The following is a 24,021-nucleotide window of genomic DNA, read 5'->3' on the forward strand; positions in this document are numbered from 1 at the left end:
ATCCGCCTGTCTCGGCCTCCCAAAGCGCTGGGATTACAGGCTTGAGCCACCGCGCCCGGCCGCAAAATATTTTTAAAAAATTAACTGGGCATAGTGGCGGTGGCCGTAGTCCCAGCTACTCGGGAGGCTGAGCGGGGAGGATTGCTTGGATCCAGGAGTTCCAGGCTGAGTTACTACCTGGAGGCGGACAGATAAGGATATGAGGCTGAAAGTCTGGCTTTTCACCACATCTAGGCCCCATGGGTGGGCTTGAGAAAAGGGAGGAAATGGGGCTGGACATGGGTGAGGAGCGGGCAGGAAGGCTACAGCCAGTCCCGCTGGCTCCTGCTGTCCCCGGCCTGCCAGCAGGACCCAGATCCATCCCAGCGGGGGCTGCGCACAGCTCCGCTCTCCTGGGTGGAGCCAGGAGCGCCCTAATTTACAGTCCACTGCAGCATGTCGGAGCTCGCAGGCTTCCTCTCCAGCTGCCAGGGAGCACGAGTCAGTTCTGGAAAAGGGGCCCGGGATGGTGCCAGCATTCCAGGGCCACCTAAATCACCGGCCTGACAGGTGGCGGGAAGGGATTGCAATTCTTTCCCTTGTCGCTGCCACCAGCCAGGTGCTGAGGGGCGTCCTGTCCCACTCTGTCTCAGCCCTAGGGGCTCCGAGTGACCTGCTGGATGGGGACGGCTGCTGGGCCAGCCTGTCCGGGGCTCTCCGCTCCAGTGCCCAGGAATTTGGAGACGGGGCCTGGGCGTGTTTTCTACATGTTGTTGGCTTTGGGGACAGGCCCAGAGAAGGGATAGCTCAAGATCTGCAGGGGGGTTGTGACCAGAGCCGACAGCGCTGAGGGAAGGGTTGTGGGCGGCGGGGCCCAGCTTCCACTTGCTGGCAGGTCACTGGCACGCTCCCGCCCTGCCCTGGGAACTGGGGGAAGCAGAGGCTGGGACGCATCCCAGCCATCTCCCCTCCTGGCTCCCGATGGCCCTAGCCTGATGCACTACCACTTCTGTGGGGCAAGGCTGGTACACTTGGCAGGGACGGCGGGCGGCAGGCAGGCGCGTGTGCGGGGGGCCTTATCTTATCTCCCTTCCTCACTCCCTCCCAGATCCGCCCTCGCTGGCCGCTGTGTCGCCATCACCAAGCCCTCCGGACACTGACACACACATAGACACAGAATTTATTTTTGGACGCATTCTGCGGGCTGGAGGTCCCGGCTGGCACAGGGCTCACACCTTGGGTTTTGCAAACATTTCCCAGCCCTCCAGCCGGCCCATCTTGACCAGGGAGGCCACTATGCCCAAGAACACGCAGGTGCTGGCGCCGATCCCGTAGCTGTGCGCTGTGGGAGTGGGGAGGTGATGTCAGGGCCGGGTGCGGCTCAGCCGGACCAAGATGCTCCACGCCCTGGCCAGTGCCTACCCTGGGAGCCAGAGTGAGACCCCTGACAGGACACTCTCTTCAGGGATTGTCACTCAGGAGGAGGGCCCTAGACTCTGGAGATGTGGAAACTGACGCACACAGGGAGGCTGGAGTCCAGGTCGCTTCCCAGCAGGAACCCAGGCTGTGGGTCCTCATCCCGCCCCACACTGATTGCCTCCTATGAGAGGGACACTGTGCTGCCCTCGCCTGGGGCTGCGGCAAGGCTGGGCACCGGGCAGTGGTGACACATCAGTGTGTCTCAGTCTCTCTTCTGCTCATGAATGCCAGGGCTAGGCCATACATCTGTCCCGTGGTCGGTGTACCGAGGAGCCTAGACAGTGCCCCCACTTCCCCGGGCTCTCCTGCTCCAAAGCCCCTGGGCCAGAGGAGGAAGGAGGTGTGTCCCACACACCAGGACCTACAGGGACTCACACTCTTTGAAGAGAGACAGGGAGGCTGGCTTGGGGACGGGGAGCAGTTCCAGCCCAAGCTAGGCTACAGTCAAGACCTCAACCCACCTCCAACCTCTGACCAGTTCCAGTGGGAGCTGGGGAGGGACAGGGCCTCCCCAAGGTCTTGACGCAGAGACAGAATAGGCCCTGCCCTCGCACCCTCCCTCTCTGCCTGCCCGGAACCTGCCATCCATCACTCCCAACATGCCAGGCCAGAGCGGCTGAGTTGCAAGAAGGCTCATTCACTCCTCCCGCTGGCCCTGAGGGCCCGAGCCTTGGCGGGCTGAGGGTAGGCCAGGGGCACAGGCGGGCACTGACCCTGAGCCTGGGCCCGTGGGAGAGCAGGAGGAGTGGTGTCTGGCTTATGCTCCAAGCGGGTTCCCCTGTGCCAAGCGGGGCCTCCTCCACCAGGGCTGCACCCTCTGATGGCTGCAAAGAAGGCCACTTGCTCCTCCAGGTGACTTTGGGCCAATTCATTCCCTCCCTGAGCCCTAATGCCCTTTTCTGTAAAGTGAAGGTTGCGGGGGCAGCTCCCCTGCAGGGCTCCAGGTGCAGGGAGAGAGCTGGCAGGGCGAGGACCAGCATCTCCTCTCTGACTCACAGGCCAGTGGCAGAGACAGGTGGTGACCTTGGTGACCTGTGTCCTCTGACAAGGCATGCAGAAGGAAGGGGACACAGAGTGAGGGTGGCGGGGATGCTGGCTTGTACACAGGTTGGTCAGGACAGTGAGGGGAACAGCATTCCAGGCAGTGCACTGCCATGCAAAGGCCCTGGGGATAGGACTGTGCCTGGCATGTGGGAGGAACAGCAAGGAGGCCCGTGTGGCTGGAGCAGAGTGAGGAGGGGAGGGTGGAGAGGGGACAGGGCAGGTCAGGGAGGGCCCTATGGGCTGAGCTGAAGGCTTAGCATGGTGGTACACAGTAAGTGCTTAAGCAGCAGCAGCAACTGTCGCTATGACTGAAATGGCTGGTGTTCAAGAAGGCTGCTTTGCTCCTTGTCTGGGATGGAACAGAGAGGGTGGAGGATGAGCAGAGGTCAGGGGTCATTCTGCCAGGCTGGGAGGAAGTGGGGGTGGGGAGCGGTCCACTCACTGCGTGCCCCCAGAGTCAGGCCTCCGGCGCAGCCACCGAGGAAATAGTTCAGGGGGTCGTCGGGCTTCTCGCGGACCTGGGCGCTGATGCAGGAGGTGAGGCCAAACACGGCCCCGACAGCAGCTGCCGGGTAGATGGGAAGAGTTGGCGCTGAGCAAGGGCCTGAGAGGGGCGCAGCAGGAGCCTCTTGGGCGCTCACTGCCAGCGTCTAGATGGAGACAGACGCCATGGCTCAGCCACTTGCTGTGCATGGCAGCCTCCCGGCCCCAGTCCTGGAGTTGGTGTCCTGGGCCTCCCTACCCTACATGTGTTCCCGATAAAGGAACACCCGACTTTCTCCTGGTGGCCGGCACTGGGGACACAGGCTGGGGAGTGAGGGAGAAGAGGCAGCTGTGAAATGTGCTCCGAGAGCTGCGGCTGTGCCAGGAGAGGGCCCAGCCATGCCTAGACCAGCTTGCTCACCTGCAGTGAACGTGTATTGTCCGACCTTAGCCACTCCTTCAAGGAAGGTGCCCGGAGGATTGAGTATGACTCTGTAGGCAGCGGCGGTCAGGCCTGCGAGACAGAGGGGAGGGAGGCTGCTCAGACCCCATTGCTGCTAAGCCCTTGCTTGGCCGGGCACCCCACTGGGTGGTGTCTCCCTCAGTCCTCATAATGCCCCCCAGGTGGCTCCCAGTAGCCCCCCTTCTTTGCCCATGGTGCCTCCGGCTGCTGAGTGGCAGAGTTGGATTTGAACTCGGGTTTGCTGCTCCAAAGTTGGGGGGCCTCTCACTTCCTTCCCCACTCCCTGCCAGGCCTCCCTTAGCCACTTTCTCAAGCCTGACCAGTACTGGCTCCTGCAGAGCACCTGCTGGGCACCCATCAGCCATGTTGGCCCTAGCTGGGCACCGGCTGGCAGATGGAGACTCATCCACATGGTGGACACAAGAACAGGCCTGAGACCTTGGTTCTGCAGCTGCTTCCGGCCTGCTCAGCTCAGCGGGCCAGCTCAGCGGCGCCCCCTACAGGCCCTGGCACCAGGGCCCCAGCTCTGGGTTCCCATCAATGGCTCTATTCTCCTGTGGGGCCCGGGGCTCCTGGGCCTAATCCCCCTTGGCAGCCGCTCTGCTTCCCTCCCTGGCTGCCAACGCCTCCTCCTTGCCACTCTCGACCCCCTCCTGCTGGCAGCTCGGGCCTGGGCTCGTTCTGCACACCTGGCTGCCTGGCTACCGCCCCCGCTGCCCAGCCTCACCCCTCCGGTCAGCTTTTCCATCTCTGCCATCTCCCCCGGCCGCCTGGCCCCTGACATTGGCTTCTATGCATGAGGAGCCTGGGCAGGGGCAGGGCCCAGAACCGAGGGCCAGGTAGGTGGCAGGGACAGAGGTTTGATCCCAGCCCACCGTCCCTGTTGGGAGCCTAGGGGCCTCACTCACCCTCCTGAGTGAGGCCGAGCAGGCCATTAGGCCGCCTCCTCCCAGAATCCACCCAGCTTCACCAGCCCCTCCACGGTGGATGGGCAGATTGAGCCAGCCCGAGCTGGGGCTCCCCAATCCTCCGCCTGAATGCTCCGGGCAGACAAGCGCCCCCCTCCTCCCTACAGCCTTGAAACGTGGCCCAGTTGCAGGCAGGGACCTCCTGCGGCCAGCCCATCCCAGAGAAAACAGAACTGCCAGGGATGGGCCGCAAGGGCCCTCATCCTCCTCAGGGCCTGATGGGCTCAGTCCTGTTATCCCCTCCTTCACGGGAGGTGAGGGGACCTCCGAGATGTAAAGCAATTCTCCAGAGGTCACCAGCACAGCGAGCCTGGACGCCAGGCAAGGCTGACCACAGCCCATGCTTCAACTGCCACGACTGCCCCAGGGGAGCAGGTTCCACCCCAGTTCCCCATCCGGCTTCACGGGACCCATGGGCCTTGCCAGGCCTGGCAGTAACCCCCCCAAATAGCACCCTAGCCTCAGATCCAGTCCAGCTCATATTGGTTCTGTCCCTCAAGAGCAACTGGGGGGGACTCACATCCAGCAGTGGGGTTCATATTCAGAGCAGCCCAGAGGAGGGACCGTCTGCTTCCCACAAGCACAGATGGGGAAACAGGCCCAGGATGCAGAGAAAGGGACCGCATATAAAAAGTGCCTTGTGGATCTGGTTTCTCCTAATCCCACACCAACCCCTGGGATCCCTGCTTGACCTCAGAAAGGTGGACAGAGGACCAGGTGTGGTGGCTCACGCCTGTAATCCCAGCACTTTAAAAGGCCAAGGTGGGTGGATCATTTGAGGTTAGGAGTTTGAGACTAGCCTGACCGACATGGTGAAATCCCATCTCTACTAAAAATACAAAAATTAGCCAGGCGTGGTGGTGCAAGTCTGTAGTACCAGCTACTCGGGAGGCTGAGTCAGGAGAACTGCTTGAACCCGGGAGGCGGAGGTTGCAGTGAGCCGAGATCGTGCCACTGCACTCTAGCCTGAGAGTGCAGTGGCACTATCTTGGCTCACGGCAAGCTCCGCCTCCCAGGTTCACGCTATTCTCCTGCTTCAACCTCTCGAGTTGGGACTACAGGCACCCGCCACCATGCCCGGCTAATTTTTTGTATTTTTAGTAGAGACAGGGTTTCACCATGTTAGCCATGATGGTCTTGATCTCCTGACCTCGTGATCCACCCACCTCAGCCTCCTGAGTAACTGGGATTACAGGTGCCCGCCACCATGCCCAGCTAATTATTATTATTATTGTATTCTTAGTAGAGACAGGGTTTCACCATGTTGTCCAGGCTGGTCTTGAACTCCTTACCCTGGGTGATCCACCTGCCTCAGCCTTGAAGATTCTTTTTTTTTTTTTTTTTTTGAGACGGAGTCTCGCTCTGTTGCCCAGGCTGGAGTGCAGTGGCCGGATCTCAGTTCACTGCAAGCTCCGCCTCCCGGGTTCACACCATTCTCCTGCCTCAGCCTCCCGAGTAGCTGGGACTACAGGCGCCCGCCACCTCGCCCGGCTAGTTTTTTGTATTTTTTAGTAGAGACGGGGTTTCACCGTGTTAGCCAGGATGGTCTCGATCTCCTGACCTCGTGATCCGCCCGTCTCGGCCTCCCAAAGTGCTGGGATTACAGGCTTGAGCCACCGCGCCCGGCCTGAAGATTCTTAATGAGAGGGGACTGACAGCCCTGCCTGGGACCTAATGAGTCCTGATCCAGAGCTGGGCCAGCCATGAGAGTTTTTTTTTTTTTTTTTTTTTGAGACAGAGTCTCGCTCTGTCGCCCAGGCTGGAGTGCAGTGGCGCGATCTTGACTCACTGCAACCTCTGCCTCCCGGGTTCACACCATTCTCCTGCCTCAGCCTCCCAAGTAGCTGGGACTACAGGTGCCCGCCACCACACCTGGCAATTTTTTTGTATTTTTAGTAGAGATGGGGTTTCATCATGTTAGCCAGGATGGTCTCGATCTCCTGACCTTGTGATCCAACTGCCTCGGCCTCCTCCCAAAGTGCTGGGATCACAGGTGTGAGCCACCGCGCCGGCCTTTTTTTTTTTTTTTTGAGACAGGGTCTTGCTTTGTCCCCCAGACTGGAGAGCAGTGGCACAATCTTGGCTCACTGCAAGCTCTGCCTCCTGGGTTCACGCCATTCGCCTGCCTCAGCCTCCCCAGTAGCTAGGACTACAGGCGCCCACCACCACGCCTGGCTAATTTTTTGTATTTTTAGTAGAGACGGGGTTTCACCGTGTTAGCCAAGATGGTCTCGATCTCCTGACCTCGTGATCCGCCCACCTCGGCCTCCCCAAGGGCTGGGATTACAGGCGTGAGCCTTGGCGCCTGGCTGCCATGAGAGTCTTATAACCCTCTCATCTCAAGAGGCAACTACAGACAAGACTCAGTGACGCCCCCAGAACCCAGTCACCGAGGGACTCCTGGTCGGAACCTCCTTATGCCACCCCCATATGCCAGTGGTCCTGGCCAAGAGGCCCCTAGCAGCTCATGTAGCACGGCTGACACCGTGAGCGTGCCCACCATCCTCCATCCCTTCCAAAGTCCTTGAACTGGGAGTGGACGAGCTGGGACCCCCTGATCATCCCATAGAGCTCAAGGACTGCCCCACCCCAACTCTGCTACAGCTGTCATCCAGTTGTGGTGTCCTGCCATATCCACCCCTCCAGGAGCCCTCAGAGCCCTTTAAAAGGCCCCCTTCCCTCTGCTCCCCCTCTGCTGGTTCCCTCTGAGCCTCCCACAGGGACCACCAGACCCAGTGTGAATTCATTCATTCATTCATTCAGCTACTGTCGCTCATTCTCCTGCATTCATTCATTCATTCAGCCACTGCCACTCATTCACTCTCATTCATTCATTCAGCTACTGCCACTCATTCATCATTCATTCATTCAGCTACTGCCACTCATGCACTCATTCATTCACTCATTAATTCACTCAAAGTTACCGAGTACCTAACAAGGTGCCACATTCACTCATTCATTCACTCACAAATGATACCCACAAGATGCTTCATTCATTCATTCATCCATAGTTATTGTGTGCCCACAGGTCCTGGGCTCTGCTGAGTACAGTCTCCCCGTCGTCCAGGGCCCCCAACTCAGGGAAACCAGCCATGAAACAATTTATCTCCCTCAGATGAGAAGTTAGGGGAGCCCCGGAATGAAGTGAGTGGGGCAGTGAGGGGAGGACCCAGAAACAAGTTTCAGCCAAGTTCTGTACACTGAGTGGAGCTGTCACTGAAGAATTTAGGGAGAAGGCCGGGTGCGGTGGCTCATGCCTGTAATCCCAGCACTTTGGGAGGCCAAGGTGGGCAGATCACCTGAGGTGAGGAGGTCCAGACCAGCCTGGCCAACATGGTGAAACTCTGTCTCTACTAAAAACACAAAAATTAGCCAGGCATGGTGGTAGGCACCTGTAATCCCAGCTACTTGGGAGGCTGAAACAGAAGAATACATTGAACCTGGGAGGCAGAGGTTGCAGTGATCCAAGACTGCACCACTGCACTCCAGCCTGGGTGACAGAATGAGACTCTGTCTCAAAAAAAAAAAAAAAAAAAAAACCTTAGGGAGAACGAATGTCACTCTTGAAGACCCCTGGGCACCCTTGGAGGGCTCACAGAAGCCCTGACCACCCCTAAATCTAAATGTGATGCCATCAGAGATCCCCTGACATGGCGACTCTGTCAAAAGTTCCGACCTCCCCCTTTAAGACCCCTAGGGAGCCCCCCTGGTCCCAGAAGTCCTTCACTCATCAGCACCACACCCCGAGACAAGCTGTCTCCTCCTTCCAGCCCCATCTGGGACCTGATGAGTCTCAACCTGTGGCTGAGAATTAAAGGACATGATGCCCATGAAACGCTTAGGCTGGAAGGGGTAAGACTCAGGTCTACCCTATAAGAGAATGCCAGGGCCTGCCGGGTGTGGTGGCTCACGCCTGTAATCCCAGCACTTTGGGAGCCTGAGGCGGGCGGATTGCCTGAGGTCAGGAGTTCCAGATCAGTCTGGCCAACATGGTAAAACCCCGTCTCTACTAAAAAATACAAAATAATTAGCCGAGCGTGGTGGCGCGCGCCCGTAATCCCAGCTACTTGGGAAGCTGAGGCAGAGGAATTGCTCGAACCAGGGAGGTGAAGGTTGCAGTGAGCCGAGATCGCGCCACTGCACTCCAGCCTGGGCGACAGAGCAAGATTCTGTCTAAAAAAAAAAAAAAAAAAAAAAAAAGAGAGAGAGAGAATGCCAGGGCTTGTGGGTCCCTCTTATTCCCCTGCAAGACTACCCTCATAGTAGCTCCTGATCCACCTCACCTAGGACCTCTCTGGCAGTCCCAGTAAAACCTTCAGGTGTGCCGGGCGCGGTGGCTCAAGCCTGTAATCCCAGCACTTTGGGAGGCCGAGACGGGCGGATCACGAGTTCAGGAGATCGAGACCATCCTGGCTAACACGGTGAAACCCCGTCTCTACTAAAATACAAAAAAAATTAGCCGGGCGAGGTGACGGGCGCCTGTAGTCCCAGCTACTCGGGAGGCTGAGGCAGGAGAATGGCGTGAACCCGGGAGGCGGGGCTTGCAGTGAGCTGAGATCCGGCCACTGCACTCCAGCCTGGGCAACAGAGCCAGACTCCGTCTCAAAAAAAAAAAAAAAAAAAAAAAAAAAAAAAAAAAACCTTCAGGTGTCCCTAACCACTCAGCACCCCCTGACCACAGAAAGACCTCATCCCACCCCAAAACTTTCTCAAACTTTTGTACCGCCCTCAGATGCCCCAATCATGACTCATGATCACCTCTAACAATCTGCTACCCCGTTGGAAAGTCTCGTGGTCCCCTAGCTCCTTGGACCTGATAATGGCCATGTCTCACTCAACAATTTCCCCGAGCCTGGCGATCGCTTGGGACCGCCTCAGACGACCCCGGGGACTAGTTTGTCGCATGTCACGACCTCCCAGTGCTCCCCAACCCTGCTAGATTCCCTACCAACATCCATTTCACACAAGATCCCCCCTCTACGACTGCCCAAGACACCCCGATGACGACCACGTGAGTACCCGCGAGACTCCCAGCCCCGTTCGATTCAAAAAGACAGCCCCCAGTGACCCCACGACCTCCCTGCGGCCTCGGCCCTCCACCCTCCGGGCCCGGTCGGCGCTCACCAGCGACGCTGGCAATACTGGTGGTGACGTAGGCTTTGCGGTGGCAATCGGTGCCATCGGGGATATCCCAGTACTGATGAAAAACCTTCGGCGCCATAGCCTGCTACCCTGATCCCACACCTCAGACCCCGCCGGCTCGGCAAGAGCAAGGGCAGACGCAGCTGGCTATCGCGAGACTTCTCGGGCTGCGCGCGCAACCTCTCGGGGTAGCGGGCCGGCAACAAGTGAGCAACTTTATTGACAGCCGCGGACGTGGACACGGATCGCGCCACGCGCCAGGGACGGGCCTGGTGGAAGAGAGCAGCACGTGCACCCCCAGGCCGATTCCCAGAGGGTAAAACTGAGGACGACTGCGATCAGTGCAAACAGATTTCGCTAGTCCCAGCTCAGGGAATCCTAGGTTAGGGACGGTTTGACTACCAGAAGCGGGGACTAATCTACTAGGGGAGGGGCCAGGCTCAGACTGGGACGGGCGGGACTGCAGTTGATAGCAGCGAGACAAAACGAGACAATGGCTGTGGGGCGGGGCTTGGCGGGGATGTGGCCACACCCAGTGTCAGAATCTGTATTGCGAGTGGTCATGCCCTGTGGTCAGTCACCAAGCTGGAGTCTAAGCCGCGTGCTACTGTTTTGGGCCATGGACAGGATCAGGGGCGGGGATTATCGGGAAGATGACCAATGACAATACTAGACGGAAAAGTGACCAATGACAATACTAGAAGCTCCGCGGGACGTGGCCTCTGTCCAACCAGCGGCTATTCCACGCCCTAGGCCGGATGAAGTACCCAGGCGCTTGACTTGAGGGCGTGGCTAGAATTGGAGGGAGAACCTAAAAGGGACTTGACCAATCCGAGACTGTATAAAGGATAAAAGGGCGAGGCCGTGCCTGGATCTGCCCCTGACGGGCAACATGCTGTTTCGCGGAGTCCGGGCCAATCCTGGTGTTAGCTTCCAAGTAGGGCGGGGACAGTATCGAAGGTGTCACCAATCCCGTTTCCAGAGCCTGAGTTGCGCCAGCCGCCAAAGGATGTGGCCAGCCTGGGGGCGTGGCTGTCAAGATCTTGTCCAATCCTAGAGTGAGCCCAAACTCAGGGGCGGAGTTTCATGATCCCGGAACCGGTGGTAGTGTTTGGGTTTGAGGAGAGCGCGACCTAGCCCTGTGGGGCGGAGTCTAGCGGGGTCAGCGACCAATCGCGCCGAGGCTCAGAGGGGCGGGGCCACCCCAGGGGCGGGGCCTTGTCAGTTCCGGGCCGCCCGGGGGCGTGGCCGGGCCTGGACAGCGGCCTGGGCCATGTCGGCGCCGCCTGCCCTGCAGATCCGGGAGGCGAACGCACACCTGGCGGCCGTGCACCGGCGCGCGGCGGAGCTGGAGGCGCGGCTGGACGCGGCGGAGCGCACGGTGCACGCCCAGGCCGAGCGCCTGGCTCTCCACGACCAGCAGCTGCGCGCTGCCCTAGACGAACTGGGTCGCGCCAAGGACCGGTGAGACCCGGGGCCGGCCAGGTGGACTTCACCGAGGCGGTGGGCGGAGGCAGAGCCGAGGCTGGAAAGCAAGGAAGGGTAGGGGGAACCGTATGCACTCGTATGGAAGCTAGACTGATTATGGGATTGATAAAAACACCAAAAAACTCTAATTAGTAATCAGTATGTAAAGTTGAGAGAAGTGACACAGGTGTGGGCCTCTAACTTCAAACAGGCCCACTTTCCCACAGGTGCTGAGCGACTCAGGTACCACAGACCGCCCAGCGTAGGCACTGGGAGCCATAGCAGGCTCTTCAGCTGGGGAAGAGGGGATCATATCAGCATTTTTTTTTGTTGTTTTTGAGATGGAGTCTCACTCTGTCGCCCAGGCTGGAGTACAGTGGCACGATCTCAGCTCACTGCAACCTCCGCCTCTCAGGTTCAAGCAATTCTCCAGCCTCAGCATCCCAAGTAGCTGGGATTATAGGCACCTGCCACCACGCCTGGCTAATTTTTTTGTATTTTTAGTAGAGAGAGGGTTTCACCATACTGGTCAGGCTGGTCTCGAACTCCTGACCTGAGGTGATCTGCCCACCTCGGCCTCCCAAAGTGCTGGGATTACAGGCATGCGCCACAATGCCCAGCCCATATCAGCATTTTAACTTTTTAAATTTATTATGAGTTTTTTGAGACTGAGTTTCACTCTTGTCGCCTAGGCTGGAGTGCAGTGGCACGATCTCAGCTCACTGCGACCGCCGCCTCCCGGGTTCAAGCGATTCTGCTGCCTCAGCCTCCTGTGTAGCTGGGATTAGAGGTGCCAGCCACCACGCCCGGTCAAATTTTTGTATTTTTAGTAGAGATTGTTTTTTGTCATGTTGGGCAGGCTGGTCTCTAACTTGTGACCTCAGGTGATCCTCCCGCCTCAGCCTGCTAAAGTGCTGGGATTACAGGCGTGAGCCACCACCTCCGGCCTAAATTTATTATTTTTGAGGCAGGGCCTCACTCCTATGCCCAGGCTGGAGTGCAGCCTCGATCTCCGGAGCTCAGGTGATTCTCCCATCTCAGTCTGACCACCGCCAGTAGCTGGGACTACAGGCGTCCACCACCACGCATGGCTAATTTTTTTGTAGAAACAGTTTTGCCATGTTGCCCAGTTTGGTCTTGAACTCCTGGGCTCAAGCAATCCTCCCACCTCACCCTTCCAAAGTGCTGGGATTACAGGCATAAGCCACCACGCCTATCTGTCTTTTATTATTTTTGAGATGGGATCTTGCTCTGTTGCCCAGGCTGGAATGCAGTGGTGCAATCTCGACTCACTACAGTCTCACCCTCCCTCCTCAGCCTCTCAAGTAGCTGGGATCACAGGCATGCGACACCACACCTGGCTGATTAAAAAAAAAAAAAAAATCCTTTAGAAATGGGGCCAGACTGTTGCCTAGGCTGGCCTGGAACTTCTGGGCTCAAGCGATCCTCCCACCTCAGCCCCCCAAGTGCTGGGATTACAGGCATGCGCCACCATGCTGTCCCATATCAGCATTTTTGAAGAGTCCCTCTGATAGCTGAGGATGAAAGAGATGAGACAGGCAGGGTGGGAGGAGCTGGGCTCCAGGTGGGAACTATTAATTCAGAGCTAATTGGACATTCATTCATTTTTACCGAGCATCTGCTGTGTGCCGGGCACTCATCCATTCATCTTCATTGAACCCCTACTGTGTGTCAGGCACTATGCTGGGTACTGGAGCACATCAGTAAGACCTACTCAGCCTTGCCCATTGGGCGTCCACAGTCCAGTGGAGAGATAGACATGTCACTGGGCAGTTACATCATCAGTGGTCAACGGCTGTGATGGAGGGGCATATGGGGCTCTGAGGGGTCTCAGAGGGAAGGCTTCCTGGAGGAAGAGCCTACTAAGAATAGATGGGGAGGCCGGGCGCAGTGGCTCAAGCCTGTAATCCCAGCACTTTGGGAGGCTGAGGCAGGCAGATTACTTGAGCTGAGGAGTTTGAGACCAGCCTGGCCAACATGGCAAAACCCCGTCTCTACTAAAAATATAAAAAAGTAGCTGGGTGTGGTGGCGGGCACCTGTAGTCCCAAGCTACTCGGGAGGTTGAGGCACGAGAATCGCTTGAACCCAGGAGGCAGAGGTTGCGGTGAGCCGAAGTTGCGCCACTGCGCTCCAGCCTGGGCGACAGAGAGAGACTCTGTCTCAAACAAACAAACAAACAAAATGCCATAAATTAAGTGGCTTAAACAAGATGTTTGTTTCTCAGCGTTCTGGAGGCTGGACGTCCGAGAGCAGGGTGCCTGCATGGTCAGGTTATGGCGAGGGCCCTCTTTCTGGCTTGCAGATTTCTGGCTTCTCTCTGCATCCTCACAGGGCAGAGCGAGCTAGGGAGTTCTTTTGTATCTCTTCATATAAGCATACTAATCCCATCATAGAGACCCCCACCCTGACAACCTCATCTAACCCTAATCATCTCCCAAAGGCTCCATCTCCAAATACCCTTCTGCTATGGTTAGGCTTTGTGTCTCCACCCAAATGTCAGCTTGAATCGTAATCCCGTAATGCCCACGTGTCGTGGGAGGGACTGGTGGGAGGTAAGTGAATCATGGGGGATGGTTTCCCCTTCATGCTGTTCTCGTGATAGTGAGTAAGTTCTCACGAGATCTGATGACTGGGAGCAATGGCTCACGCCTGTAATCTCAGCACTTTGGGAAGCTGAAGCGGGCAGATCACCTAAAGTCAGGAGTTCGAGACCAGCCTGGCCAACATGGTGAAACCCTGTCTCTAGTAAAAATACAAAAAAAAGGCCGGGCGCGGTGGCTCACGCCTGTAATCCCAGCACTTTGGGAGGCCGAGGCGGGCGGATCACAAGGTCAGGAGATCGAGACCACGGTGAAACCCCGTCTCTACTAAAAATACAAAAAAAATTAGCCGGGCGCGGTTGTGGGCGCCTGTAGTCCCAGCTACTCGGGAGGCTGAGGCAGGAGAATGGCGTGAACCCGGGAGGCGGAGCTTGCAGTGAGCCGAGATCGCGCCACTGCACTCCAGCCTGGGCGACAGAGCGAGACTCTGTCTCAAAAAAAAAAAAAAAAAAAAAAAAAAAAAATTAGCTGGGCATGGTGGCATACACCTGCAGTCCCAGCTACTGGGGAGGTTAAAGCAGAATTGCTTGAACTCGGGAGGCGGAGGTTGCAGTGAGCTGAGATGACACCACTGCACTCCAGCCTGGATGACAGAGCTAGATTCTGTCTCAATCAATCAGTCAGAGATCTGATGGTTTTATAAGGGAGTCTCCCTTTGCTGGTCTCTCTCTCTCCTGCTGCCCTGTAAAGAGGTGCCTTCCATCATGGTTGTAAGTTTCCTGAGGCTACCCCCAGCCATGTGAAAATGTGAGTCAATTACACCTCTTTATAAATCGCCCAGTATCAGGTATGTCCCTATAGCATCGTGAGAATGGACTAATACACCTCCCACTGGGGTTAGGGCTTCATGATATGAATTTTGGGGAAACAGAAACATTCCGTTCAGGCCGGGTGCAGTGGCTCAGCCTGTAATCCCAGCACTTCGGGAGGCCAAGGCGGGTGGATCACTTGAGGTCAGGAGTTCAAAACCAGCCTGGCCAACATGGCAGAACCTTGTCTCTACTAAAACTACACAAATCAGTCAGGCATGGTGGCACATGCCTGTAAATCCAGCTACTCGGGAGGTTGAGGCAGGACAGTTGTTTGAACCCGGGAGGCAGAGGTTGCACTGAACTCCAGTCTGGGCAATAGAGCGAGACTCCGTCGCAAAAATTATAATAATAGGCTGGACATGGTGGCTTATGCCTGTAATCCTAGCACTTTGAGAGGCCACGGTGGGCGGATCATGAGGTCAGGAGTTTGAGACCAGCCTGACCAGCATGGGGAAACCCCGTCTCTACTGAAGATACAAAAAATTAGCCGGGCGTGGTGGCGGGCACCTGTAATCCCTGCTACTAGGGAGGCTGAGGTAGGAGAATCACTTGAACCCTGGAGGCAGAGGTTGCAGTGAGCTGAGATCGCGCCATTGCACTCCAGCCTGGGCAACAGGGCGAGACTTCATCTCAAAAAAAAAAAAAAAAAAAGTAAAATATAATAATAATAATAGTAAAAACAAAGAAACATTCCGTTCATAACCAGGCAGGACCCTGAGGCAGTGGTGAGGAATGCGGGCTTTATCCCAAAGGTGATGGGGTCTGGAGCAGGGAGGAACAAGCGCCGTGGTCCTCAGTTCCGTAATCACCTCCTCTTGCCTTCTTGCCAGTGAGATTGCCACACTCCAGGAGCAGCTGATGACCTCAGAGGCCACTGTCCACAGCCTGCAGGCCGCCGTGCACCAGAGGGACAAACTCATTAGGCAGTTGCAGCCCCGGGCTGAGCTGCTGCAGGACATCTGCCGCCGCCGACCACCCCTGGCCGGGCTGCTGGCTGCCCTGGCTGAGGCTGAGCGCCTGGGGCCCGTGCCGGCCAGTGACCTTGGCCACCCACCCCCCGGTGGGCCTGGTCCACCCCTTGCCAATAGCACTGGGGAAGAGGCAGACAGGGACCCCCTCCAGCCTGCGGTGTTTGGGACCACAGTGTGAGCCCGGAATGCAGATTCCAGAATGGAGACAGAAAGCCACTGCTGTCAATGTCCTTGGGAGTCACCAGCGTCCTGCAGGGGGACCCTATGGCAGAGCCACAGTCCTGTCTAAGCATCAGAACGGGCTAAACAGTCAAAGTTTTCAAATAGGCCCACAGGCCAGATGCAGACGTTTAACCCAGACAGAAGTGTTCTTGTTTGTTTGTTTTTAAACTTTGAATCAGTCACCCTTGCTAAAAACCTGGCAATGCAAACACAAAGATCGGGATTTCTGGCAAGACTTGGCCATGCTTGCCTGGAGTCCAGGGCACCCTCTTTAGCCAGGGTGTGAGTTTCTGTTGGTCTTTTTTTTTTTTGAGACAGAGTCCCACTCTGTCACCCTGGCTGGAGTGCAGTGGTGTGATCTTGGCTCACTGCAAACTCCACCTTCTGGGTTCAAGCGATTCTCCTGCCTCAGCCTCCCAAGTAGCTGGGATTACAGATGTGCACCACCACGCCCAGCTAATTTTTGTATTTTTAGTAGAGATGGGGGTTTCACCATGTTGGCCAGGGTGGTGTTGAACTCCTGGCTTCAAGTGATCTGCCTGCCTAGGCCTTCCAAAGTTCTGGGATTACAGGTGGGAGCCACCGTGCCTGGCCTCTGTTGGTCTTACCTCTCTTAGTTTGTCTGGCCCCTGAAGCACCTGAATTGAGACTTCTCTCTTTTTCTGTCTGGTGAATGCAAATGGTATCAAGTTCCCCATTATTTGAGTTTTTCTCCTTTTTTTGTGGGGGGCGGGGAGCTGCCCTGATTCTTGTTCCTACTGAAGCAGCCCTGATCCCAGGACTAATGCATTTTCTTAGTTTTCTATCCCACACCAGAATTGGGAGGCTCCAGCCAATAAAGACAAATTTATTTTTATTTATTCTTTACAGAGACAGGGTCCCACTGTGTCGCCCAGGCTGGAGTGCAGAGGTGTGATCATGGCTCACTGCAGCCTTGAACTCCTGGGCTCAAGAGATCCTCCCACCTCAGCCTCCCGAGTAGCTGGGACTACAGGCATGTGTCCCCATGCCCGGCTAATTATTTTATTTTTTTAAAGTTTTTCTGAGACGGAGTCTCCCTCTGTCACCCAGGTTGGAGTGCGGCGGTGCGATCTCGGCTCACTGCAACCTCCACCTCCTGGGTTCAAGTGACTCTCCTGCCTCAGCCTCCTGAGTAGCTGGGATTACAGGCACGCGCCACCATGCCTGGCTAATTTTTAAAATTTTAGTAGAAACAGGCTTTCGCTATATTGCCCAGGCTCAAGCGACCTTATGAGCCACCACACCACACCCAGCTTCATTTTATTTTCTTTACTGAACTTGTTACCGTCAGAGTGTAAGCTCTATGAGGGCAGGAATTTTTGTCTGTCTTGTTCTCTGTTTGTCACCAGTGCCTGACACACCCCAGGAAGAACAGGATGGGTCTGTGGGCTCCTAAAGGGACCCCTAGTACATCTGCTGACGTGATGAGGCCCCCTCGAGCCAGCCTAGCTTTTTTTTTTTTTTTTTTTTTTTTTTTTGAGATGGAGTCTGGCTCTGTCACGCAGGTTGGAGTGCAGTGGTGTGATCTTGGCTCACTGAAACCTCCGCCTCCCAGGTTCAAGCAATTCTCCTGTCTCATCCTTCAGAGTAGTTGGGATTACAGGCGCCCACCACCACACCTGGCTAATTTTGTATTTTTAGTAGAGACGGGGGAGGGGGAGGGGCTTTCACCATGTTGACCAGGCTGGTCTCAAACTCCTGACCTTAGGTGATCTACCCGCCTCGGCCTTCAAAAGTGCTGCGATTATAGGGGTAAGCCACCATGCCCGGCCCTAGCCTAGCTTTTGTAGCATGCAACTGTCTCCTTTTTATACGCCCTAAAGAATCTATTTTTGAACTCCTTGTTTCTGCGCTGTCCTTCTTAGTCCAAGACATTCACGGTGCTTTACTTGTTGTCAAACCAGGGAAAGGAGAAAACTCCTGTGCCTTTCGGGGCCAGCCATTCCCCCACCTCCTCACTCAGGGAACTGTCACACCAGGAACCGCCGAGGGGCACAGCCTGTTTCAGACCAGAAAGGTCGGAGGCCACCCACGGCCCTCAGGATGGCGCCCGCCTGCCTGCCTGGCAACAGTGACCCCTCAGTGCAGTGACAATGGGCCCATTTTCTCCTCTGGATGAACAAGGAGGGGGGTTGTTTGTACAAAGGAAAGGCAGGCTGGGGCCTGTCTGTGCTCAAGAATAAACCGGATGATTTCCTGGCCTGGGTCCTTCATCCTTTCATCCTGGCTTGGGGGCAAGAGGGAGGCCCTCTGTGTTATCTGTGCCTCATGGTAGGGTCCTGCTGGGCCAGGTAGAATCTAGGGAGCGTGCGCAAAGCACTCTCTACACCGATTGCGTCTAATCTTCGAGTTCCCTGTAGACATAGGCTTTGTCCTCATTTTACAGCTGTGGAAAGTGAGGCCCAGGCCAGGTGTGGGGCTCAGGCCTGTAATCCCAACACTTTGGGAGGCTGAGATGGGTGGATCACCTGAGGTCAGGAGTTCGAGACCAGCCTGGCCAACATGGTGAAACCCCGTCTCTCCTAAAAATACTGAAATTAGCCAGGTGTGGTGGCGGGCACCTGTAATCCCAGCTACTCAAGAAGAATTGCTTGAACCCGGGAGGCGGAGGCTGCACTGAGTGGAGATCGCACCACTGCACTCCAGCCTGGGCAACAGAGTGAGACTCGGTCTCAGAGAAAAAACAAAAAACCATAACAGCAGCAACAACAACAAAAAAACCAGAGGCCCAGAGGTGTGAAGGGAACACACTCCAGGTCTGGAGGGCCAGGGCCACTTTCAATTCTGGGGGAAGTTATTGCTCAAATTCTGTTTTCTTTTTGTTTTTAAAGAGACAAAAGTCTCACTGTTGCCCAGGCTGATCACAACTCACTGCAGCCTCAAAATCCTGGGTTCGGCTGGGCACAGTGGCTCACACCTATAATCTCAGCACTTTAGGAGGCCAAGGCAGGTGGATCACCTGAGGCCAGGAGTTTGAGACCAGCCTGGCCAACATGGTGAAACTCCGTTTCTACAAAAAAATGCAAAAATTAACTGGGTGTGGTGGCGCATGCCTGTAATCCCAGCTACTCGGGAGTCTGAGACAGGAGAATTACTTGAACCCGGGAGATGGAGGCTGTAGTAAGCCGAGATTGCGCCACTGCACTCCAGCTTGGGTGACAGAGGGAGACTCCCTCTAAAAAAAAAAAAAAAAATCCTGGGCTCAAGCTATCCTGCCACCTCAGCCTGCCAAGTAGCTGGGACCGCAGGCATATGCCACCATGCCTCGCTGAGTTTTTTGCATTTTTTCTAGAGATAAGGTCTCATTACATTGCCCAGGCTGGTCTTGAACTCCTGGCCTCAAGTGATCCTCCTGCATTGACCTCCCAAGAAATTCTTACTAAACATGTAAAAATGAGATGCCAAAACAGCACTTCAATAATAGTGGTTATATTTTATAGTTCTCTACACAGACAAAAAAAAAAAAAATGCTGCTTGTAACACTCATAGACATAAAAGTATTTCTCTATTTAAATAATTCTGGATTGCAGTGAGCCCTCAGGATTTTGGCAGCCAGATGTCACCATGGTTTCTCATAAAACTGATGATGTTACATCAGTGGTGGCTTGAATCAAGATGCTGGGTTGCCTGTAACCTACAGATTGGTTTCAGACTCCAAAGGCAACCTCTTTTTTTTTTTTTTGAGACGGGAGTCTGGCTCTGCCGCTCTGCCACCCAGGCTGGAGTATGATCTTGGCTCACTGCAACCTCCACCTCCAGGGTTTAAGTGATTCTCCTGCCTCAGCCTCCCAAGTAGCTGGGATTACAGGCATGCACCACCATGCCCAGCTATTTATTATTATTATTATTATTATTATTTGAGACGGAGTCTCCCTCTGTCGCCTGGGCTGGAGTGCAGTGGCCAGATCTCAGCTCACTGCAAGCTCTGCCTCCCGGGTTCACGCCATTCTCCTGCCTCAGCCTCCCGAGTAGCTGGGACTATAGGCGCCCACCACCTCGCCCGGCTAGTTTTTTGTATTTTTTAGTAGAGACGGGGTTTCACCGTGTTAGCCAGGATGGTCTCGATCTCCTGACCTCGTGATCCGCCTGTCTCGGCCTCCCAAAGTGCTGGGATTACAGGCTTGAGCCACCGCGCCCGGCCTATTATTATTATTTTTTAGTAGGGATGGGGTTTCACCATGTTGGCCAGGCTGGTCTTGAACTCCTGACCTCAAGTGATCCATCCGCCTCAGCCTCCCAAAGTGCTGGGATTACAGGCGTGAGCCACTGCGCCTGACCTCTTTTTTAAGTTATTTATTTATTGAGGCAGAGTCTCTGTTGCCCAGGCTGGGGTGCAGTGGTGTGGTCTTGGTTCACTGCAACCTCTGCCTCCCAGGTTCAAGTGATTCTTTTGCCTCAGCCTCCAGAGTAGCTGGGATTACAGGCACCCGCCACCGTGCCTGTTTTTTTTTTTTTTTTTTTTTTTGGTACAAGTCTTGCTCCTGTCCCCCAGTCTGGAGTGCAATGGCACGATCTCGGCTCCCTGCAACCTCTGCCTCTCAGGTTCAAGCAATTCTCCTGCCTCAGCCTCCCGAGTAGCTGGGACTATAGGCGTGTACCACCACGCCCAGCTAATTTTGTATTTTTAGTAGAGATGGGGTTTCACCATGTTGGCCAGGCTGGTCTCGAACTGCTGACCTCATGATCTGCCCGCCTTGGCCTCCCAAAGTGCTGTGATTACAGGCGTGAGCCACCGTGTCTGGCTAATTTTTGTGTTTATAGTAGAGACAGGGTTTCACCATGTTGGCCAGGCTGGTCTTGAACTGCAGACCTCATGATCTGCCCGACTCGGCCTCCCAAAGTGCTGGGATTACAGGCGTGAGCCACTGCGCCTGGCCAGTTTATTCATTTTTTAAGAGGCGGGGTCTTACTCTGTAACCCAGGCTGGAGTGCAGTGGTGCAATCATAGCTCACTGCAGCCTCCAACTCCCAGGCTGAAGCGATCCTCCTGCCTCAGCCTCCCGAGTAAGTGGGATTACAGGAACACACCACCATGCCTGGCTAATTTTTTGTGTTTTTTGTAGAGATGGGGGGTCTCACTATGTTGCACAGGCTGGACTCAAACTCCTGGGCTCAAGTGATCTTCCTGCCCTGGATTCCCAAAGTGTTAGGATTATAGGCATGAGCCACTGTGCTTAGGCAAGGCAACTTCTGACAATATAATTGCGCTGTGGGCGAGGTAAGACCAGGCTTGGAGAAGGCTCCGATTGATGATCCTTAGTTCTGGGGGAACAGTGGGTCCCCAAACAGGGCCCATGTTGCAAGTCCTGGGAAACTCACCCATCTTAGCGGGCAGGTATATCCGACATCTCTGTTGAAGGCCTTCGGTGAGGTGGCTTCGTCCCTTGAGGTTTATGTCCGGGATCAGGGCTGCTCCTCCACTTGGGGTCACGACCTCTGGCTCACCACCTTGTCAGGAGCGAGCCCACTAAGTCACATTTCAGGCCTGAAAACCAACAGCAAATCATCTGTAAAGACAGAAGTCCTGGGACAGGCTTCTAACGACCGCCAGTGACAAGCCTTGTGGGGCAGTGAGCAGAGGTGTCCCTCATGCTCAGTTCAGTCCCTGTGGGGTTGCAGGACCTGCCCTTGGAGGTGGGCCTGGGCAGGAGGTCTTGGGGCCCCAGGACCTGGGGCTTTATTTTTATTTTTTTCTTTTTGAGATGGAGTCGCCCAGGCTGGAGTGCAGTGGTGTGATCTTGGCTCACTGCAACCTCCACCTCATGGGTTCAAGAGATTCTCCTGCCTCAGCTTCCTGAGTAGCTGGAATTACAGGTGCCCACCACCATGCCCAGCTAATTTTTGTATTTTTTAGTAGAGACGGGGTTTCACCACGTTGGACAGGCTGGTCTCGAACTCCTGACCTCGTGATCTGCCCACCTCGGCCTCCCACAGTGCTGGGATTACAGGTGTGAGCCACCGCGCCCGGCCCACCTGGGACTTTGTTGTTGTTGTACAATAGAAACAGGGTCTCTATATGTTCCGCAGGCTGGTCCAAACTCCTGGGCTCAAGTGATCCTCCCACCTAGACCTCCCAAAGTGCTGGGATTTCAGGCATGAGCCGCTGTGGCTGGTCAGAACCTGGGGGCCCTTTTTGAACTTTGATTCCTCAGCAATTTTGTCTGCCCTGGCTGGGGCTGAGAAGCCCCCGTGAAGCCCAGAGAGGGAAAGAGACCTGACTAGGGTCACACGGGAATCATGCCTCAAGCCTCCCCAACCACGAACTTGTCTCCCTCCACCAGGGCATTTCATCCCCTGCAGGGCAGTGGCCTGCCCCTCCTCCTTGCAGCCAGGAAGGGATGCAATGCCACAGGGATCTGGCTGTGTCCCAGGCCCTGTGGGGCTGGCAGTTGAGTAAGCAGTCAGGCTGGGTGCACCCATCCCTCCCCTTCCCCTCCCCCCCCTCCCTTCTCCCCCCCATCCACTGTCCGCCAGCACAGTGCATTCATGCAGCTGGGCCCCGCCCCGTCTCCAGAGGCACCTCCCGCTAGCAACAGTCTCCCCAGGCACGACACAGCTAACAGAAGGCCCGGCAGGCAGGACTCTGGGACAGACGCAGGCCAGGTGAGAGCGTCTGAACAAGGGGCAGTTGGCCAGGGTGGGCTTGCGGGAGTCCCCACCTTGACCTCTCCCCCTTCCAGCTGCCCAGAGAGCCCAGACCCAGCATGGACGCTGTGGACGCCACCATGGAGAAACTCCGGGCGCAGTGCCTGTCCCGCGGGGCCTCGGGCATCCAGGGCCTGGCCAGGTGAGCTGTCCCCTCTCGCCTTCCTGACTCTGGCCCCTGAGACCACTGTTCCAACTGTGTCCCCTGTCCCCAGGTTTTTCCGCCAACTAGACCGGGACGGGAGCAGATTCCTGGATGCTGAGGAGTTCGGGCGGGGTCTGGCCAAACTCGGGCTGGTGCTGGACCAGGCGGAGGCAGAGGGTGTGTGCAGGAGGTGGGACCGCGACGGCAGCAGGACGCTGGATCTGGAGGAGTTCCTTCGGGCGCTGCGGGTGAGCCCCCACCTCGCAGTCAAGGCGTGTGCCCTGGGCATGAGGCGACAGAGGATGCTGAGATGTGGAGACAGGGGACTCCTCCCCAAGAGCTGCTAAGAGGCGCCTGCTGGGGTGACAGCCCTGGTGCTCTGCAGTGTCCTGGGGGTTTGGGTCTGCTACCCAGCACCCCCAGTCACCACCTTCTGTCCTAGCCCCCCATGTCCCAGGCCCGGGAGGCAGTCATCGCAGCTGCATTTGCCAAGCTGGACCGCAGTGGGGACGGCGTAGTGACAGTGGACGACCTCCGCGGGGTGTACAGTGGCCGTGCCCACCCCAAGGTGCGCAGTGGGGAGTGGACCGAGGACGAGGTGCTGCGCCGCTTCCTGGACAACTTCGACTCCTCTGAGAAGGACGGGCAGGTGGGTGTCTGCGCAGGGGGTCCCCTCCCCAGGCAGTTCCTGGGCCGCCCCCTCATGGCCCTCTGTTCCCAGGTCACGCTGGCGGAATTCCAGGACTACTACAGCGGCGTGAGTGCCTCCATGAACACAGATGAGGAGTTCGTGGCTATGATGACCAGTGCCTGGCAGCTGTGAGCAGCTCCGGGCTCAGCCCTGCTGCCCTGGCCTGTCACCCCCACCCCCGCTGGAGACCTCCCTTCCCTGGGCCTCTTCTCTCCTGGGCAGCCACACCACAGAGCGGGGAGGGGCAGGTGGGGGAATGGAGGCTGCAGGACCAGCTAGACCAGGTCCCTGCTGGGCCACCAGGGGGAGGAGGGACAAAGGTCCTAACACGAGTCACTGGCTTAGGACCCCAGGGAGAAAAGCTGTCCCCACCCACGCCATGCTGACCTGAGGCCTTGCAGCCCCTGCGGATGCCCCCGCCAAGGTCCCCTGATCCCCCCACCCGGCCTGCTGCTCCCCACCCCTCCCTTGCGCGTCCCCCAGGAAGCCAGGCAAGCCCAGGTGGGAGGCGGTGTGTGGAGGCTATCCTGGAAGGCAGTCTGGACTTGCCCAGGTGTGGAGCGAGGGGCAAGGGGGCATCCTAACCTCAGAAACAAACAAAAAAAAGCCTTTGAAAAAAACATCTGTAAAACATCAACCCCCAATCAGAAGATGGCAATGGGGAATAAAATAGTAGTTCACATGTCCAGCGAGCCCCGTGTCTACACTCTCATGAGCAGCCCCAGGCTGGGAGCCCTGGGCGGGGGCAGAAGACCTGCAGGGGGGTTGGGGGTAAAGTGTGGGTGGCGATGGAGAGACCAGGGCTGTGGCTGGATTCCAGTGCTGGTGACACGTGGGGTGGGAGCATGAGGCCCCAGGCTCCTGGAG

At 56.4% G+C, this 24,021-nt stretch overlaps 4 protein-coding genes across 5 annotated transcripts in view; 2 read left to right on the forward strand and 2 right to left on the reverse strand.

Moving 5' to 3' along the window:
- The window catches only part of LOC112612385 (alpha-(1,3)-fucosyltransferase 5), a 46,864-nt gene extending 37,232 nt beyond the window's left edge, over positions 1–9,632 (reverse strand). The window contains exons 1-3 of one of the 2 annotated variants that reach the window (XM_025366841.1): positions 9,541–9,632; positions 3,407–3,499; positions 2,945–3,067 (exon numbers count right to left, since the gene is read on the reverse strand). The gene's annotated coding sequence lies outside the window, so the exon portion shown is untranslated. Of the gene's footprint in view, positions 1–2,944; positions 3,153–3,406; positions 3,500–9,540 lie in introns of both variants that reach the window. The other variant, XM_025366842.1, reaches the window with a different exon arrangement.
- NDUFA11 (NADH:ubiquinone oxidoreductase subunit A11) lies at positions 1,142–9,999 on the reverse strand. Its single transcript, XM_025366843.1, has 4 exons — positions 9,541–9,999; positions 3,407–3,499; positions 2,945–3,067; positions 1,142–1,321 (listed from the first exon to the last, which is right to left on the reverse strand). Exons 1-4 carry the CDS (start codon positions 9,635–9,637, stop codon positions 1,209–1,211), a joined length of 426 nt encoding a protein of 141 aa, XP_025222628.1. The 5' UTR covers positions 9,638–9,999; the 3' UTR covers positions 1,142–1,208.
- Positions 10,000–10,804: 805 nt separating this feature from the next.
- VMAC (vimentin type intermediate filament associated coiled-coil protein) lies at positions 10,805–15,792 on the forward strand. The gene is made up of 2 exons (XM_025366426.1): positions 10,805–11,022; positions 15,290–15,792. The coding sequence occupies exons 1-2, from the start codon at positions 10,832–10,834 to the stop codon at positions 15,606–15,608; spliced, it is 510 nt and encodes a 169-aa protein (XP_025222211.1). The 5' UTR covers positions 10,805–10,831; the 3' UTR covers positions 15,609–15,792.
- Positions 15,793–21,355: 5,563 nt separating this feature from the next.
- CAPS (calcyphosine) lies at positions 21,356–23,840 on the forward strand. Its single transcript, XM_025366425.1, is given in 6 exon segments — positions 21,356–22,104; positions 22,107–22,284; positions 22,364–22,460; positions 22,534–22,711; positions 22,906–23,112; positions 23,185–23,840. Coding segments are annotated over 6 exon segments (855 nt in total). The 5' UTR covers positions 21,356–22,011; the 3' UTR covers positions 23,287–23,840.
- The last annotated feature ends 181 nt before the right edge of the window (positions 23,841–24,021 follow it).

The sequence above is a fragment of the Theropithecus gelada genome, chromosome 19 (assembly GCF_003255815.1).
Source record: "Theropithecus gelada isolate Dixy chromosome 19, Tgel_1.0, whole genome shotgun sequence".
NCBI lineage: Eukaryota > Metazoa > Chordata > Mammalia > Primates > Cercopithecidae > Theropithecus > Theropithecus gelada.